At 46.8% G+C, this 19,514-nt stretch overlaps 1 protein-coding gene across 4 annotated transcripts in view; it reads left to right on the forward strand.

Annotated features, from left to right (window-relative positions):
- The window catches only part of CACNA1I (calcium voltage-gated channel subunit alpha1 I), a 125,293-nt gene that overhangs the window by 37,227 nt on the left and 68,552 nt on the right, over positions 1 to 19,514 (forward strand). For all 4 annotated transcript variants that reach the window (XR_012156537.1, XM_073326853.1, XM_073326849.1 and 1 more), the window contains exons 4-6: positions 12,388 to 12,547; positions 15,236 to 15,551; positions 16,972 to 17,064. Coding sequence is in view for 3 of the 4 variants with exons in the window: in XM_073326853.1 (XP_073182954.1) it covers positions 12,388 to 12,547; positions 15,236 to 15,551; positions 16,972 to 17,064 (569 nt within the window). In the remaining variant the exon portion in view is untranslated. The remainder of the gene's footprint in view (positions 1 to 12,387; positions 12,548 to 15,235; positions 15,552 to 16,971; positions 17,065 to 19,514) is intronic.

Raw genomic sequence — 19,514 nt, forward strand, 5'->3', positions numbered from 1 at the left:
AACGTTCAAAAACCAGTCGGAGAACACTTCAATCTCTCTGGTCACTCGATTACAGACCTAAAAGTGGCAATTCTTCAACAAAAAAACTTCAAAAACAGACTCCAACGAGAGGCTGCTGAATTGGAATTAATTTGAAAACTGGACACCATTAACTTAGGCTTGAATAAAGACTGGGAGTGGATGTGTCATTACACAAAGTAAAACTATTTCCCCATGTTTATTTCCCCCTGCCCCCACTGTTCCTCACACGTTCTTGTCAACTGCTGGAAATGGCCCACCTTGATTATCACTGCAAAAGGTTTTTTTTCTCTCCTGCTGGTAATAGCTCACCTTACCAGTGTGTATGGTAACACCCATTGATTCATGTTCTCTGTGTATATAGAGACAGGTTTCAGAGTAACAGCCGTGTTAGTCTGTATTCGCAAAAAGAAAAGGAGTACTTGTGGCACCACAAGTACTCCTTTTCTTTCTGTGTATATAAAATCTCCCCACTGTGTTTTCTACTGCATGCATCCGATGAAGTGAGCTGTAGCTCACGAAAGCTTATGCTCAAATAAATTTGTTAGTCTCTGAGGTGCCACAAGTCCTCCTTTTTTTAGGAGAGCAATAGACAGAGAAGATGGAGAATGAACAGGGCCATGTAGAATTCAGTTCTGGCAAGTGAAGTGAAAGAGGTGGGTCCGAAGCAAGGATTCACAGGAGAAAAGTGGGTATGGTTGATAAACAAGAAGCGAGAGGCCATTCCTGCCCTAAATGTGGTTTGAAGAAAGACGTGACATTGATCTTGGAATAAGAGTGGGCGGAAGGGGAAATACCGGGGGTGAGGATTGGGAGGAGGGGGGAATGTCAGCAGAGATGGGGGCAAGTGCTACTAGGAAGAAAGTTCATTTTCAATCGAATAACTAAATGAGAAGTGTTTGGAAATCAGTATTTAATACTACCTTATTAATAAACTTACCAAGATCTAGAGTTCTAGACACATATAGGGATATCTAGAAATAATCCTGGTGCTGTCATACATATACATTTAAATAAAAATGTAATGCACTGGCCTTTATTTAAATGAGCGATCTATCAAAATAATTTTTTAAACAAAAATTAAATTACACTTATGTCAGTGCAGCATCATGGCAGAGATTTTAGATCCATGAGAGTCAGGGAATTCCAAAGTTAAACTTCCTACAATATTGTTAACGCTACCATATTGCACATGTGGGGACAAATTTTCAAAAGAGCTCTGCTCCCTTTTATGCTCATAAACAGGCCAGTGAGAAGATGTAAGGGTGCTCCAGCATGTAGGGGTTACTGGGTTCCTGTCTGTCAGGTGGCCAATTTGGGCAGGGCTATAAAAGGAAAAGAGAAGGATGTGACCTCTCTCCTCCCAGCTGGCTGAAGCTGGAAAGACCTCAGTTAGTTATTACCCAGTAGTTGGAGTTGATTTGTTCTGGTTGCAGTATTGCCAAACTCAAGCATTCAAAAGTCATGCCTCAGAAATCATGAGACTGGCTTAGAAATCATGAAAGTTTGAAAAAAAATAAAAAATAAACATGAGCTTCTTTTTATTTACCATATGGTTTTTGAACCTTCGACCTGGGTCCTGTTTTTAATCTTTTCTCTGCAACCATGAGGGATAGAAGCTTTTATTTCTTTTAAATGAAAGCTGGGATTGTCCTGTATTCCCAAGGCTGCTGGAGCTGGAGCTTTACGCCAAATATCACGAGACTTGCAGTAACATCTCAGGAGTCAGAAACACTGTGGTGTTGGGTTTGGGTTTTGGAAATAAAGCAAGCCCTGAAGGAAGGGATCTGAAAGGGCCTTAGTTGAGCTTCCTTTTTCCTTTTAAAGCCCTGACCAAATCGGCCGAGTGACAGGCAGGATCTTTCAACACGCTCAGAAGCCAGCAGCTTCCATTGTGACACTTATGGCCAGATTTTCAGAAAAGCCAAGTACCTGACAGGCTGAGCTCTCTTGACTATCTGGCTGCTTATTTTGCACCCCTGTATGAGAGCTGAGATGTTTGAAAAATCTGGCACGATAGAGTGGTGGATACCATGGCAATATGTGTAATAATGCCAATATAGTATGGTGTAAAAATAAAGCAATATACAGTAATGCAAGTTACTGTGTATGTATGGGTGGGCCAAGCTACAGCCATAACCTTGAATTTCTTGATGTTTGTGCATTTAGGGCCTGATTTTCCTCGCACTCCGGGTATGTCTACGCTGCAGTCAAAGGTGTGACTGCAGCACCCACTTTGCCGAAGCGAGCTTCAATAACCCTAGCAATGAAGCTCTAGCAGCTCAAGTACATACCCTGAGTTCTAGGCATGGCTTGTGAAGCCCATGCTGCAACCTGTGCTGCTGAGTTGTCACTGCTATTGTTATTCAAATTGGCTAGATAAAAGCTAGCATAGGTCTGCTGCAGTCACACCTTTGACTGCCGTGTAAACATACGCTCAGTTTCATACCAGAGTAACTTTGTTGCCAGAGTAACTCCCATAGAATTACACCTGATTCATACCAGTGATAATGAGAGAATCTGCCCCTTTAAATCTTAACCACAGAATTGCATTTACACAGTTTTATGTCATATTTTGTATTGTTCTTTATTACGTGTCCAGCCCCATAGCTGTGTATGGCACTTTACAGGTAAATGGAAAGGACAGCTCCCTGCCCCAAGGGGTTTACAATCTAAACAAACACCTCCTGCAAATACTTAAGTCCACACGGCGATCAATAGAAGACCTGCAGCACAGCCATGGCTGGCCTAGGTCAGTGACTCAGGCTCATGAGACTCGGGGTAGGGGGGCTACATCATTGCAGCGTTGATGCTCAGTCTAGAGCCCGGGCTCTGAGATCCCATGCAGGGGGAGGGTCTCAGAGTCCAGACTCTAACCCAAGCTCATATGTCTCCACTACAATTTTTAGCAGTGACTGGAATCTCTGTTGTGCCCTTTTTTATTGTGAATATAAAACAAAACTGGGGGCAAGTGTCATGCTGAGACAAGTGATGTCTTGAATTGCTGAAGGCTCATAGTTTGATCCTGTTCCTTTCTTGCAGCAGCTATAACATTATCTCAGAATGACTTTGGTTTATTGCTTAATTGGCAACCCTACTAATATTTAGCCCCACAGCCTGAGACCCGCAAGCCGGAGTCAGTTGACTCGGTGCTGTAGGTTTTTTATAACAGTGTAGACGTACCTTTACACGTATGAAGCCCTGATCCAGAGCTCATTGATGTCAATGCAAAGACTCCTGTTGACTTCAGTGGTCTTCGGAACAGGCCCATGCTTCACTTTGTGTACATGAGTAGCCCCACTGATTCAAGTCCGTCACGTGTGTGAGTGTTTGCCGAATTGGGACATCAGGGTGTGTCTACCCCTGAAGCGGGGGGTGCGATTCCCAGCTCGAGGAGACACTCAGACTAGCTCTCTTCGAGCTCGTGCCCTCGCAGTCGAGTGTAGCTGTGGCAGTGTGAGCGGCAGGAGATTGGCAAGCCGCCCGGAGTATGAGCCTCGGGTCTCAGCTGGACACGTACTCGCAGGGACTAGTCCAATCTCAATTTTTTGTTTTTCAATCCTAATTGGAACTAAACCAAACCGTGACCCTATCAAACTCCTCGGCCAAATGGAATTAGCTTTTTCTGCCCAGCTCCAGTCCGGACCATTTGTGCTCGTTAAAGATCTCATGACCTTTGTGTAGAAGCAAGACTACCTAACCTAGTGCCCCAACCCCTGGCCATTGGAGTGATTCTGTTTGCCTCCTCCTCCTCAAAGGATTTCATCATTTCAATTTAGATACAGTTTTCTTCACTTCCTGTCCTAAACCACTGCGCAGATTAGCCATGAATGGCTTCACCCAGGGATTGCTGCTTTTCAGCAGAAGACAAAGTGATTCCTGTGTGTAAAGATAGGACGACGTGCTCTGGAATGCATTTGGATGAGAGATGCTGTGTAAATATAAGTTCATTATCATTATCCCTTCAGTTCTTGGCCTTCCCCTGCTCCAGTATGCCGCCGGTATTACTCGGAGCCAGAGTCTCTGCAATCTGTCCCCTGCAGAACACTGACCAACAACCCTGCGCCCTATTGAATCCTCACGCTGCACTACGCTGCCAGTCACCCTCACAGCCCAGGCAGCTGCTGAGAGCTAGCGCCTGTTAACGCAGAGCTGGAACTGGGCGGGTCTGTGTTGACGTGGCGTATTACTGCTGTCCCCAGAATCAGTGCCAACGCACATCAGCACTTTCCCACCGTGCTCCTGACTCTCCTGCCCGGTGGTGGGTGTATCTGAGGACTGGGCTCTGCGCAGCCACCTCCTCATGCTCCAGCTGTCTAGCAAGGCTTGTGTGGCCTTCTTGTTCCCATGTACTCCATCAGAAATGGAGAGGGTGTGTAAGTTGCGTGGCTGAAATTGCTGGGGAGAGAAGCACTGTGGGGGCAGTGGAGGCCGACACAGGAGAGCGGTGAAAAACAAAACCCAAGACCCAGCTACGTCCCCTGGGGATATCATACCACTTCCTCAGGGCTGGCCCCATTCCTTTCCCTGATTTAAATCCATGCCCAGTGGGCAGCTTCCCCTGGCTGGCTGGCTCCCTATGGGATGGGGTCCTGCCCAGTTGCCTTTAGGGCCCAACTCTGGCTCCCCACAATCCCCAGTCCCTGCTCTGCCAACTTGGAGGGCTCTGATTTTTCCCTCCATCATACAGTGCTGAGGCTAGCGCCATCTCCTGAAGGCCTTTGAACAAGGAAGCGGGTGGGCCAGACTCAGGGAGCAGAGGCATCGCAATGGGCTTTCCGGTCTGACCGATGAGTGGGCAGGGGAGGCGAATGGTGCTGCAGCCTATCAGGAGAAGGCCCGGGTATACCAGGGAGCAGTGAAGGAAAGAAGGAGAAAGACCAAAGGTCTCCTGAACAGGAAGCTGGTGGTTTGCGAGAAACAGTGGAGATTCAGAGAGAGGGGTCACCAGAGTAATCAAGTAGAGGTGCAGGTCGGCAGGCGGCGGAAAGGGAGCGGTATATATATGAAGGGGGGGGGAGAGGGCAGGACGTAAATGGAGAGGAAGCTGATGCTCAGAGGGAGCGTACAGCACCAATACTTCTTTTCGGAGTGCCTTATCACTGGGGAATCTGGACACCTTGCCTCAGGAGGCCGTTGTGATGGAGAGGAAAGCATATGGGTTAGCAGGGCAACGGTTCTCGTTTGGGCTGTGAGAGGACACTGGAGCATAGTACAGAATGAGTGTTCAAAGGTCTCGGGAAGCTGACTCTTTGAGGTATTCCTCCCCCAGCTGCTTCCTGGCCTCTTTGCTTAATTTTTTTCCTGCCAGTCTCTCTCCCCATGTTCTTTTCTCTCACTGTGTTTTTTTCTCATTTTCATTCTCTCTCTCTCTCTCCTTTCTTCTCTCACCAGGTCTGTGCCTCCCTCTCTCTCCTTGTCTGACTCTCCCTCCCTCTCATCCGTTGTCTTTCCTCCCATCTCCATTTGTCTTTTTCCATTGGCAGAGCAGAAGCCACACTGGCTCACAGTGAGGAGCGAATATGAAAGGGACAATGACCTTTTCTGAGGCAGCCTTTGAAAAACAGCCGTTCCCTGAGAAGAGAAAGGAAGAGGGGCTGGGCAGTCCAGAGAGAAAGGGGGAAGGGAGGGCATTAATGAAGCAACACTCAGCAACCAAACAGGCTTCCAGGGCATAAAATATGAAAAGGTTTGCTCTTCAAGGGGAAGAAAAGCAAGAAGCATGAAATATTCATAAGTGCCAGGTGTGGGCTATGAAAGGCGTCTCACCCTCCCCACTCACCCTCTCAGGAAGACTGGGGGGACACACAAGGCTGTGTCTGCTGCAGGCAACCAAGGGAGGATTCTAGCTGGCTGGTTTCCCCCAGAAGACAGAGCTTGTGAAATGTTAGACAATAGTCCTCTACCACCCACCCATGCACACACCTCTGCACACACACAAAGGGTGGAGAATGGAAGAGCATGCCTGGTGGGTGTTTGTCATCTGAGGCTCCTCTCAGTGGGGCGTCCCCAGGACTCAGACTATGGGCGGAATGGAAACATCTCACTGACTCCAACATGGCAGTGTTTCATCAAACCAGGCAGGACACCCTGCCATGAGGGCAGGTGGAGGGGAGAGAGGGTTACAAGAGAAGGAAACTTTTAAGAAAACAAAACCAAAATCCACTGACAAGAGCCAATATTTTGGGAAAGTAGCTGAATTCCCTCTTGGATTTGGACAGAGCAACTCTGCTCTTTGCTCTTGAGGAGCCCCGGGGTCCTTTCTGACAAGCTTCTGTCAACTTCAGAGAGTCCGTGGTTCCCTCCAGACAGTTTCTGTCAGCCCCGATTAGCTTGGCCATCATAGCTGAAACCTTCCTGAGTGGAAACACCTGGCATGTGCCAACCCTTGGGAAAGCAGAACCACGGTGAGCGATCCAGAAAGAACAAAGCAGGGGGCGTATGCTGCAACTTGCATGCTAAGCTAACAGAGCATGTGCAGAAGAGACCGCCTACTCTTTTACAAACAAGCGACTAAAGCCCAATACATTTCTTTTCATGGCCTTCATCACTCCAGTACCAAAACTGATGGAGGACACTGGACTGGTGGGAAAATTCTATTCCACTCAGGTTATTATACCTTTCCCCATCACCATGGTATCTGGGCACCTTCTAGGAGTGCATTAATGGACATGACTAGCATCTGTAGTGTGAAAAGTGATGCAAGATTTGAGGCAATGAAGCCTTCTGTTCATTCAGTATCCACTGGTTCAAACAAACCAGGTAGAAGAGAGTATAATTTTCAGTACTCATCTTAACAGAGTGATGGGCCAAACTACCAGTGTGGATTTTTGTGGAAGCCAAAGCAATTAACTTCTCCATCAACATTTGGGACACAATGATCTGCAGGGGCACTGGGATACATAATTTTGCTGATTCCAATAGCCACTGCAGAATCTGAAGCATAATTCTGTCCCTCATCCAGGCAATGTGCCCCAACTGAATTTGCCCAAGCATTCCCTCCTTCCATGCCCCAGTGTGCATGGCAATTCATAGGGATGTCATTGGGCTGGCTGGACTTTTCTGTGGTCTGCTCTTTGGTGGGAATTTTCAGAAACCAGAGACTAGATATAGAAGTAGGCTGTATTTGGGTAGACAGAAGCAGAGAGAGATGTTCGCCTATTTTCATGCTATCCCCTGTGACTGAAAGAGCGTCCCTGTCCCCAGGCACAGTGCAACCCCACTCTCCTGATTCAAACCCAAACTCAAAACTTGCTTCTTTCCTTGCTGATCCCCAGCCTTCATTTTTGACATGGCCCACAAATTTTAGTAGGTTAAATTCATTTAAAACAATCCAGAGAGGCACTAATGAGCTGTGTAAGTAACATGTCACAAATGCATCACAAAACCAATGATATACCTGAGATACCTAGATAATATTTTCATCCTCTGGACAGATGATTTAAACTCCCTCACAGATTTCCACTACAACTACCACCACCTGTCCATTAAACTCTTTCTGGAACACTCCCACACCAGCATCAACTTCCTGGATATCACGATCAGCTTCAACAGTGGAACCCTTCAATCTGCCCTACATACAGCTAGATACAAGAAACCCATGGATCATCACACCTACCTTCACAGATCCAGGAGCCACCCCAAATACACCAAAAGATCTGTTATCTACAGCCAGGCACTCAGATACCACAGAATATGCTCTGAGGAGGAAGTCTGGGGTATACACATTAACACACTCAAAACCACCTTCACCAAACAAGGAAACTCCACCAGAGAAGCAGGTCATATCATGGAACAGGCCACCCAAATACCCTGAGAGAACCTGCTCCAATACGGAAATAAAACCCTCTCCGACCACACATCCCTAGTTGTCACCTACCATCCCACACTGGAACCCATACAGGGTATCGTCCAACAACCACAATCCCTACTTGATGGGGACCCCATCCTGAAAGAAATCTTTCCTGAACCCCCTTTTCTGTCCTTCAGACAACCCTCCAGCCTCTCCGGATTTATCATCAGAAGCAAGCTCCCTACAGGCCAGGACATACCAACTCAAAGCAGCACCAGACCCTCCAAGAACAACAGATGCAGAACCTGTGGACATATCTCCACTGCTACAATGATCAACACCTCCCATGACATACCTTTCAAGATCCATGGGTCCTACTCATGCCTATCACAACATATGGTATACCTCATCCAGTGCATTATGGGTACAGGCTACACAGGGATAACCCGCACAACACGTTCAAAAGACAAGCCTAGGAGCTTAAATTCATAACTCTGCTAGACACTAAAAATCATAGACTGAATAGAAACATGGGGTTTATATCTTATTACAACAATCTGTAACCCACTCACAACATCCCTCCAGCTGCCTTTCCACACACCCCTTCATGTTCCCCCTATGACTGGAGGGGTGTTAATGGGGGTCCCTTGAAATATGTGTTAACTACTGATGCTAATCTATCTATTCCACCTTGTATTTAGCTGTGATACCCTGAGGGCAAGCCTACACTTAAAATGCTGCCTCAGCATAGCTGCACTGATGCCGCTGTGCCACTATAGCATAGCGCTTTAAGGAAAGATGTTGTATGTCGACAGGAGAGAGCTCTCCCATCGGCGCAGTGAATCCACCTCCCTGAGAGGCGGTAGCTGTGTTGGTGAGAGAAACCCTCCCCCTGACACAGTGCTGTCTACACAGAAGTTAGGTCAGTAAAACTGCGTCACTTGCAGGGGTTGGTTTTTCACACCCGTGAGGGACATAGCTGCATTGATATAGGTCTGTAGCGTAGACCAGACCTTAGTATGTTGCCCAGACCTGAAAGAGAGCTCTGTGTAATCTCAAAAGCGTGTCCCTCTCACCGACAGACATTTGTCCGTTAAAAGATGTTACCTCACCTGCCTTGTCTCTCTACACGTCACCTGACATTTCAGTGTTGCGTGTTCAGCCCAGAGTCTCTCACAAACATTGTCATTATTTCTTAATGTGTTAAGTCTACACTGTGAACTGGGGATGTGATTTCCAGCTTGATGAGGAGCCTGGCAGGTGAGCTGGCAGGAAGCTAGACAGGTGTCCACGGGAGAGGCAGGTAGATTTTGGAATCTGCCTGTGTTCCATTGGAACTTCAGCAAAATTTGGCAAATTCTGACAAAACAATGTTTCTTCCGAATCTCTCGGACCGGCTTTAGTCAGGACCTCAGGTCTGTGTCTCATGTGAAAGATAGCACCATCCTCCTGTAGTGGGGCAGCTGCCCCACTCCATTAGGCCAGAAAGGGTTTAAAGCTAGCCCTTGGAGAGGGCTGGGGCTGAGAGCCAATAAGAATAGGCTGACTTTGAAGGCAGCCACAGCTGGGGCTGTGCCCAATTAGGAGACCGCTGGCCCTATGAAAGGCCTGTGAGCCAGGAGCTGAGTCAGTCTCTCTCTAGTGGTGGAGAGAGAAGGATCTAGCTGCCTGGGAGCTGTGAACCAGAGGTAGAGCAGTGCTGGGGGAAGGCAAGGGAGCGGGGGAGCTCCAGCCTGGTAAACCCCCAGGTTGTAGGCCTTGGTGAAGGCCTGCACAGGTGCTGGGGTTGCAAGGCAGCTGGTTGAACCTCCTTGCCAATGATGAGTGGCCACGACAGATGGCAGTTTGCCCCAGTGAGCGGCGGCTAGATGGTGACTTGAAATAGCCACTGAGGCAAGGTGGGTTTAGAGGGTTGGGGGTTCCCCTGGGAGGGGAGACCCAGACTGTGGGTTACTACTAGGGGCAGAACCCCAAGGCAAAAGGCACTGGTGTACGGGAGGGACTTGGGTGTCAGCGGCACGCGAGACACCGGTCAGGAGGAGGTGCTCTGTACGCTGGAGTGCTAATTCCCAAGACGGCCAGCAGGAGGCACTGTGCCGGTGAGTCATCGCATCGCTACACCCCCCAAATACCAGCATGGAGCACTTGCTTAGCAGTGACTCAGTCGAAAGTCAGTGGAACACCTACTGCATTACCTGTACAGCCTCCTATGAGGCCTGGGTTTCCCTACAGGTCTCCCATTTATGTATTACCCAGTCTGATCCAGTCTAGCTTATGAGAGCTAATAAGATCACAACGTGTGGCAGTATTGTTGCTGGAAGCACATTACACTGTGGTGAGGGGGTGGAGTTGTAAGTTGGTAATGCTGTAAAAGGGTTTCTTCCAGCGACCGGGAGGTCAGGGTGACTGGCAGCACACAGCCCTGTGGCTGGACTGTGGGGCTTTGTATTATTACAAATCAGGAAACCAGATATGGGCAAATACTCTCAGGCAAGAGGCTGGAGCTGTGACCCTGTGCTAGTGAACTATTGGTGCCATACTAGGCTAGACGGTGACTAACTGAAGACTAATGGCATATCCGGGCAGTGAAGAGACTGGGGCTTTGCAACCACCCTGACTTACACTTATTAAGTCTAGAAGAGACTGTTCAATCATTCCTTCTACCCTCTCCCTCTCATGCATATTCCCCCCAATACTGGAATTCTGCATACCACCTGCACCCACCACTGCACATGCAGACCACTGCCAGGGTGAACATGTAAAGCCCTGTATTAACTCATCAAATCACACATGGACAAGCTCTTCTACTCCCTCCAGCAGTGGAACCAGAAGGAAAGGAAATTCACCATCAGAACCCCCTCTGCTGGCTTAGCGCCTCACAAATTGTAAGGCCGGACAATATACACACCTGGTCAATATAAAAGATATATACCTCTCACACCCATACCATCTTGTCACATAGATACAGATACCTGTCCGCCCCGTGTACATGCCTCACACTAGATCCATGCCCTCTCACCATACAGATACACTCTTCTCTCCTCCTCTCTCACCTTCTTACTCAGGTATAATAAACATCTCCACCAGTACAATTACACCTTAAACCTCATCCACCCTTGTTGCCCACACATGACATTTCTCTAAATGCCCAGGGTCCTCTCCCCCTGCAATAGGAACAAAACAACACAGTGTAACGCACAACTTGATGTTGCTAATTACTTGACAGTGGGCATAAAAGAGGGATTAACTGGTGCCTCAAGGGGCTGTTACTGAATCCTAATCTTATCTTTCCCTCCCCCTTCCTCTTCCACTGCCATCTGAAGTAATGAACTAGTTATAAATATCTAATTAGATAATTATATGCTGGCCTACATGTCTTGTGTGATGGAATTCCCTGGACCCCTGGAGGAGGGAGTCTCAGTGGAGGAGGGGGGAGGTTTGTGTGTGTGTATATGTGCGCATGTGTGGAGTGGGGGGCAGTGGGAGGGAGAAGGCGCTTGTTTCATGCTCTGAATGATTTCTAGAATTTTGGCAGCCTTGGAGACCAGAGGAAATGTAATTAATTTAGCAGTGGAGGGAGCCTGGCCTGACCCTGCTGGTCCAAAAACAAAACCACCAAAATTCTTCATGCAATAATTTCAACACAAAATTGTTTTGTTGTGAAATGTTTGCAGTGGTCAGAGGTGCAGTATCAACAGCCCTGAATGCCCTGTTTTGCCAGAGAACAGGTACAGCATGGGCAGCAGCAATGAAAGCTTCCTTCATACAGTACCCGCCAGCGTGCCTCAGCCCTGTCATGGAGGGACCACTAGAGAGGAGAAGGGAGTTTGGTCTCCATGAGCTCTGTGTGGCTTGAAAGCTTGTTTCTCTCACCAGCAGAAGTTGGTCCAATAAGAGATATTGCCTCCTCCACCGTGTCTCTTTGATGAGGCTGTCACTGAGAAGGCCACCCCTGCCAGTTTGTTGAGGGGTTTGTGTTTGTGTGGTGTGCATACTCATCCCACTAGCAATTGGTCTCGGGCTCATTTCTCACTGGGCAGCTGGCAAGCAGTTATGACTGTTAGTTCCTGCCAGCTGAGGCTGGGGTTGTTGATCTGCATAGATTTCAGGGTGTTTTCATCCCATCGCCCTTCTGTGGGAAAGGAAGAAGATGGGATATCATATCCAATGGTGATTGTGCCAAAAACCTCTTAGAAAGATAGGACTAGCAGGGACCTCTTGGGTCTTGGAGTCCAGTCCTCTGCTATCCGTCACAAGCTTATCATCATCCTTCCTTCTTGGGGCTATAACGTGAGGCCCGGGATAAAGACGATGCTGAACAGAAATGGCATTGTCCCCTGCCTGTCATTTGGGAGTGAGACCAGGGGTCGGGAGCAGTGACCATACCTGAGTGACCCAACCTGATTTGGACACTAATGAATTTCTAATCTGCCTGTTTTATTTTCATTTAATTTTTTCTCTCTGTCTTTTTTTCCATTCCTCTTTTCTACTCTTCTTTCTTTCTGCTTCTCCCCTTCTCTCCCTCCATCTCAATCTCTCCTCCTCCTCCTCCTCCTCTGCCTCTTCCCCACCTGCAGGCATGCGGATCCTGGTGAATTTGCTCCTGGACACCCTGCCCATGCTGGGGAATGTTCTGCTTCTCTGCTTCTTTGTCTTCTTCATCTTTGGCATCATCGGAGTACAGCTGTGGGCTGGTCTGCTCAGGAACCGCTGTTTCATGGAGGAGAACTTCACAATGTGAGTGCACGGGAGATGGCTACCCCCTTGTCCTGTCTGCTGCAGATTCCTTCCTTCCCCCACCCTACTCTTTACTTCCTTCTCCCTTCTCTTGGTCACTGAAGATTTCCAGAGGCAGTGCCAAGGATGCTAAAAAGTCCAGCCCTCCCCCCGTCCCCCATTTCCACCCTCCCCTAGCCAGAAAGGTTTCTGTTTCCTTATGCGCACACACTTTCTGAAAGCTACCTCTGCCTGTGGAAGGGACCTGTCAGCATAATGGGCTACAGCAGCATTCCTCTTCTGCATCAGCCAGAGCAGTCTTCATTTCTGGGATCCCACTGCTACCTCTCCCATCCCCCTTGATTTCAGCTCAAACCGTTCCAATGAATAGAATCTCATCTCTACAGTCAAGAGGCCCAGTCTTCCATTGCCGTCCACCTGTGCAAAAGGGATGCAGGATGCCACAACCCTGATACTGAGCTGCATTCTGCAAAAATCAGAATGGGAAGGAGGGCAAAGAGGCCTGCACACCTTCTTTGCAGCCGCCAGACTCTTGGTCGAGCTGGGGACTGGTCCAGCCCTAATTACGTCTGGCTGCCCACAGCCTCAAGAGATCATTCCGGTTGCCAGGAATATCTATGAGAATAGTTAAAGGATTAGAAGACAGGCCTTATAGTGGTAGACCCAAGGTGCTCAATGTATTTAGGTTAACAAAGAGTAAGTTCAGGATGGCTTCGATCATAGTCTGTAGGTACCTACATAGGGAACAAGTGTTTGATAATGGGCTCTTCAAGCTGACAGACAAAGCTCTAGGCATATGTGGAATGTCAGATGGGATCTCTGTGTTCCACGGCACATGCTTAAGAGTGATCAAGGTTCTCTGCCCAAAGAAGGGAAGGATGGTCCAGTGGGTAGGGCACTGGCTTAGAACGTGAAAGATCCAGCTCTACCATGGACTTTCTGTATGACCTTGGGCAAGTTACTTAGTCTCTGTCCTCAGTTCCCCCTCTGTAAAATGTGGATAATAGTATGTCCCTAACTCACAGGGGTATGGTGAGGATAAATACGTGGGTGGGGGGAGAGGAGAGAGATCGTGAAGTGCTTTGAGATCTACTGATGGAAAGTGCCATGTAAGAAATAGGCATGATTAGTATTACCTGTGGTCAGAGAGAGCATGTACAGCTCCGTTTACTTCTTTCAGTAACACAATGAACCATGAAAATGTCTGTGGGTGATCAGAACTCCAGTTACCTTGCATGGGGAGGACAGAGCACCAGTGCCAGACTGCCGCAATCCCTCCAGATGCTTATTGTCTTCTTTGCAGCTTAAACTGATCTAAGGGTTTAAAGTGTCTTAGCCCCTTAAACAAATCTAAGGCCTTAGATCAGTTTAAACTGCTTAAAAATCTGAAGTGTTGGATCAATTTAAACTGTTTAAACAATTTTAAGTCCCTAGATCATCTTAGACTGAAAAAAAATATTGCAAAAACACAGTTTAGGGGGCAGCAATGGGACTGGAGCGCTAACCAGGGGATGGAAGCTCCTTAAAGCTGTCTTATACTGTGTGTTTATAAGGGAAAATGCATAAGCAGGACTTTGTTCTTCTCTCATGTGCACCAGTGTAAATCAGGAGTAACCGATGAGACTATGGAATTACACCCATGCAGAGCTACTGTAACTGTGTGAGGTGAATCAGGCCCACAGCCTGCACAACCATCAGATACTAGTTAATCTTTGGCTGACCATTGCTGGTTAAGTCTACAGAGACTCAGTTTACTAATAATATTAATATGCACTGATATGTCTTCATAGATTAATGTCTATTAGTTATAGAATTAGGAGCTTTTCTTTTTTCTTTTTCTTTGGACACATTCCCATCCACCACAATATTTAATGCAAAAAATCTATATTAATGCAACATTCAGGCTGTGTATTATAGCTCTGTGAAGACTGGAAATGCACAAGTTAAGGTTGAATGCAAAATCCTAAATCTTCTCCCTTTCATTTGCTCATTATTGTCTAGTCTTAAATTAGGTGAGCACAGATTATTTCAGATACACGTGTATTTTGAAGGTTGTAGAACAGATTGTGTTACTGCAGAAATATCATGTGATCTTGAAATTAAAACGTTCTCTGTAGTACATACACACAAGGGGTCAGAGTTAAGATTGTTCATTCAGTTTTAACTTCTTCATTTATTGACTCTTGAGAGCTTAATTGTGCAACTTTAACTTTGCATTAAGTGGGGGTTTGTACTTTATTATAGAAAATTTACCGCCAAATGTTATCAAATTGATGGTCACATTCACAGGCACATCACCATGTAGCCCTGTACATTTGCTTTACATTGCATCAGTTGTAGGCTTTGGTGCCAACCGGGTGGGAGAGCTGACTGCACAAGTTCCCTCCTTGTTCTTGAGAAAATGAAAACTTTCCTTTGGCAGCTGTAAAATCTTGTTCCCATCCCCCAAATCTGCTGGTGGTGGGATTTGTCTTGGGACTGTGCAGTTTGACCAGGACAGGGCTCTGCAAAACCAGGGACCAGCTCAAGAAACTTCCTATGTCTCTATTCAGCCCCTCACCAAAATAGATCTGAAGACCCTTTGTATGCAAATTTCATGCACCAAAGTGGGAGTTCCCAGTTCTGCAAATGCCACTAAGGTGCATGTTTTTCACAGTAACTTCATTAGTACATTTTTCCTCTTCCTAGACAAGGCGACATCATTCTCCCCCCCTATTACCAACCCGAGGAGGACGATGAGATGCCCTTCATCTGCTCGCTGTCAGGAGACAATGGCATCATGGGGTGTCATGAGATCCCCCCGCTGAAGGAGAGGGGCCATGAGTGCTGCCTGGACAAGGATGACTATTATTACTACAACTCTGTCCGGCAGGAGTTCAATGTCAGTGGCATGTGTGTCAACTGGAACCAGTACTACAACGTGTGCCGCACAGGCAATGCCAACCCACATAAGGGTGCCATCAACTTTGACAATATCGGTTATGCCTGGATCGTTATATTTCAGGTACGATAAGGTTGGCTTCCTAGCCTCAATCCAGGTTTGTGACCAGATCCTTCTCTTGCCTCCATGCTTTTTCAGCCTCTAACTGAAATGAGTTAGGCTTCACATTCCAAGTCTTGTTGTGTTTCTCCCTACTGCAGCGATCTGGGTTGAAAAGGAGACTGAATTTGTAATTCAGATCTAGGTTCTAAGAACCCACTCCAGGTGGGAACTGAAATCCAGGCCTGTTTCTTCTCCTCCCCATTCCAGAGGGTGTACCCAGAGTTCAAGCCAGAGGGCACAGAAATCCAGTTCAGGTTTTCTTTCTTTTTGTTCCAGGGAAACAAACCATTTGAATGAATGGTTTCAGAGTAGCAGCCGTGTTAGTCTGTATTTGCAAAAAGAAAAGGAGTACTTGTGGCACCTTAGAGACTAACACATTTATTTGAGCATAAGCTTTCGTGAGCTACAGCTCACTTCATCGGATGCATTCACTAACAAATTTATTTGAGCATAAGCTTTCATGAGCTACAGCTCACTTCATTGGATGCATTCATCGGATGCATCCGATGAAGTGAGCTGTAGCTCACGAAAGCTTATGCTCAAATAAATGTGTTAGTCTCTAAGGTGCCACAAGTCCTCCTTTTCTTTTTACTGTAACGAGAGTGATCACTTAAGGTGAGCTATTACCAGCAGGAGAGCAGGGGTGGGGATGGGGGTGGGGGAACTTTTTGTAGTGATAATCAAGGCGGGCCATTTCTAGCAGTTGACAAGAACGTCTGAGGAACAGTGGGGGGTGAGGTGGGGGGGAATAAACAAGGGGAAATAGTTTTACTTTGTGTAATGACCCATCCACTCCCAGTCTCTATTCAAGCCTAAATTAATTGTATTCAGTTTGCAAATTAATTCCAATGAATATAAATTGGTGACTAGTGCAGTTCCAGGTTATGTCTAGACTGCAGTCTCAGGGTGGGATTACAGCTTGAGCAGACATACCTGAACTAGCATTAATCTAGCTAGTTCGGATTCTGGAGCTGTGCACATCTGTCAACAAAATCTAGTTCTGCAAGTAGTTACCCAGGGTTCTGGGTGAGTTCGTACAGCCTGCACCGAAGCCCATGCGGCCACAGCTTCACTGCTTCGGTACCTAACTAGTTTAGGTATGTCTACTCGAGCTGCAGTCACATCCCATATGTATATAGACCTACTCTTTCAGGCTCTGTTAGCATGTCTCTTCACCTAGGAGAATCTCACTGATATTCTGGCCTGGAAATTTGGCTTCCTTGTAATGGATTCATTTTCTCACCTTTGTTGAGGTTTGAATCGCCTGCTCTGCTCACCAGCATCAGCCTGTGCCTCATGTAGAAATGAATATCCCAGCTGTTGAATGAATCCAGGAGTCCCACATCCTGGCTGTCTCTCTTGCTCTCTCTTCTCTTTGCAGGTGATCACACTGGAAGGGTGGGTGGAGATCATGTATTATGTGATGGATGCTCATTCGTTCTACAACTTTATCTACTTTATCTTGCTGATAATCGTAAGTACAGGGTAGCCTCTCACCCAAGTAGAATACTATTTTATGACTGAGAGTATTCCAGCTTTTTAAGCCAAGGGTCTGAGAAAGGGCATATATATAGATTGGAACCAATCTAGTCCAGGGAGCTGAGGAATCTAGGTCAGGTTCTCGTCTTCCTGGTTCTATGCCAAAGCATATAAGTGCAAGTCAGGTTTTTCTCTTCCTTCCAGCAGGATACACCCAGAATTTGTTCCAGGAGGCACAGAAATCCAGTTCAGGATTCTCTCCTGTTCCTAGGGATCTGCACCCACAGTCCATTCCAAGGGAATCTAGAATCCAGATCAGCTTCTTCTGCCTGGTAGTGCTGCATGTAGATTCCATTCCAAGTGCACAGAAATCCATTTCCACTTCTTTCCCTGTAGATCCTTTTTACACATTGGGCAGTCTCGAGTAGTTCCTCCTATTATTAATTTCTTTCTCTTACAGTAGCCCAAAGGACCCTGTTACAATCAAGTGCTGAGTGACATAATCACCCAAAATAAAAAACAGTCTCTGCCTCAAAGATCTTACAATCTAACTAGAGGCAGAACATAAGTTGGTGTAGTGCACAAGGGATGGAGGGGAATGAGGAAGAGAAGTGTGACAGGAATAGGAAAATAAGGTTGTTTATTTTCAAGGGATGTGATTGTTCCCCTCTATTCGACACTGGTGAGGCCTCATCTGGAGTACTGTGTCCAGTTTTGGGCCCCACACTACAAGAAGGATGTGGAAAAATTGAAAAGAGTCCAGCAGAGGGCAACAAAAATGATTAGGGGACTGGAACACATGAGTTATGAGGAGAGGCTGAGGGAACTGGGGATGTTTAGTCTACGGAAGAGAAGAATGAAGGGGGATTTGATAGCTGCTTTCAACTACCTGAAAGGGGATTCCAAAGAGGATGGCTCTAGACTGTTCTCAGTGATAGCAGATGACAGAAGAAGGAGTAATGGTCTCAAGTTGCAGTGGGGGAGACTTAGGTTGGATATTAGGAAAAACTTTTTCACTAGGAGGGTGGTGAAACACTGGAATGCGTTACCTAGGGAGGTGGTGGAATCTCCTTCCTTAGAAGTTTTTAAGGTCAGGCTTGACAAAGCCCTGCCTGGGATGATTTAATTGGGGATTGGCCCTGCTTTGAGCAGGGGGGTTGGACTAGATGACCTCCTGAGGTCCCTTCCAACCCTGATATTCTATGATTCTATTATATTAGTTAGGTGTACAGTTTGGAAGCTTTATAGGTTTTTGTGTGGTTTTGTTTTAAAGATGTGCTCAAGAGCTATTAACGAACCACTAACAAGCTGGACTTAATCTCTTTTGGGTTCGTACATGCAGAAATTCTGCCTGTCAAGTCATTTATGACACAATCATCACCATGGTATCTGGATTCTGGGTATCTCCTCGTTTCCAGGTTACTGTCCACGTGGAGAATACGGAGGAGACAAAGAGAGAAGCAATAAGGGCTAATGGAAAGGGAAAAGGAGGGAATATTTTTAAACAAAGCCTGATTGAAGAGCTTCATTGTGGCTGACAGCTGAAAGTGTCACTTCACCCTAGCTAAACTTTGTTTCTGTCTGTCTATTTGAGCTGAGATCTCTTTCTTTCTCCTCTTTCCCTTTATTGCTCAGGAAGTGTCTATGATCCTTCTTTCTGCTTGGGTCTGAAATGAGCAGGAGCACTGAGTGCCTAAGTGAGAGGATGCATGGAAAGCTGGATGCCATTGCTTCTTTTGTCCCACAGGACCTGCAGACATGAACATCCTCCCTTCTCCTCCTCCTCCTCCTCCTCCTCCTCCTCCTCCTCCAAAAAGGGATTTTTTTTCAAAAGCTATCATGGAGTCTGGCTACACAGGAACCAGACCCAAGAACAGAGGGGAAGCCCTAAAATGGGTTGCAGAATATATAGGATGTATCTGGGGAAGGCTCCGTCTCACTTCTTGATCACTTCCCTTGTAAGGCCCTTACTTAGCCTGTATTTTCAAAGTCTCACGATACATCTACCTTTCAAGCTTAAGGTTGTAATTTTCAGCTAAAATAGACGTAGGAATGCTAGCTGTGATTGACCTACCACGCTAAAAATAGCAGTGTAGCTGCAGCAGCATGAGCAGCATGGTGGGCTAGCCACCAGAAGTCAGGACGTAGGGTCCTGGGTGGGGTCGTGCTCAGGCAGTTAGCCCATCCCAACACACGACAGCAATGACACTTCTGTTTTTAGTGGGCTTGCTCGATCAAAGCTTGCAGGCCGGTTGAAAGTGTAGATATATCCCAAGTGGATGTGGAGTGGAGATGAGACAGGCCTAGCTAATAGCCTATTTTGCACCATTCCGTTGAGTTTGTGAACCCCCCGCCACCCACTCCTGCAGGGAAATGGGATCTCAGGAATGTTCTTGGAACTCATCCCCAGTGGAATTCTCCACATACAACTGCTTAGCTCATCAT

Source organism: Lepidochelys kempii, chromosome 1 (genome assembly GCF_965140265.1).
Source record: "Lepidochelys kempii isolate rLepKem1 chromosome 1, rLepKem1.hap2, whole genome shotgun sequence".
NCBI classification, from domain to species: Eukaryota; Metazoa; Chordata; order Testudines; family Cheloniidae; genus Lepidochelys; species Lepidochelys kempii.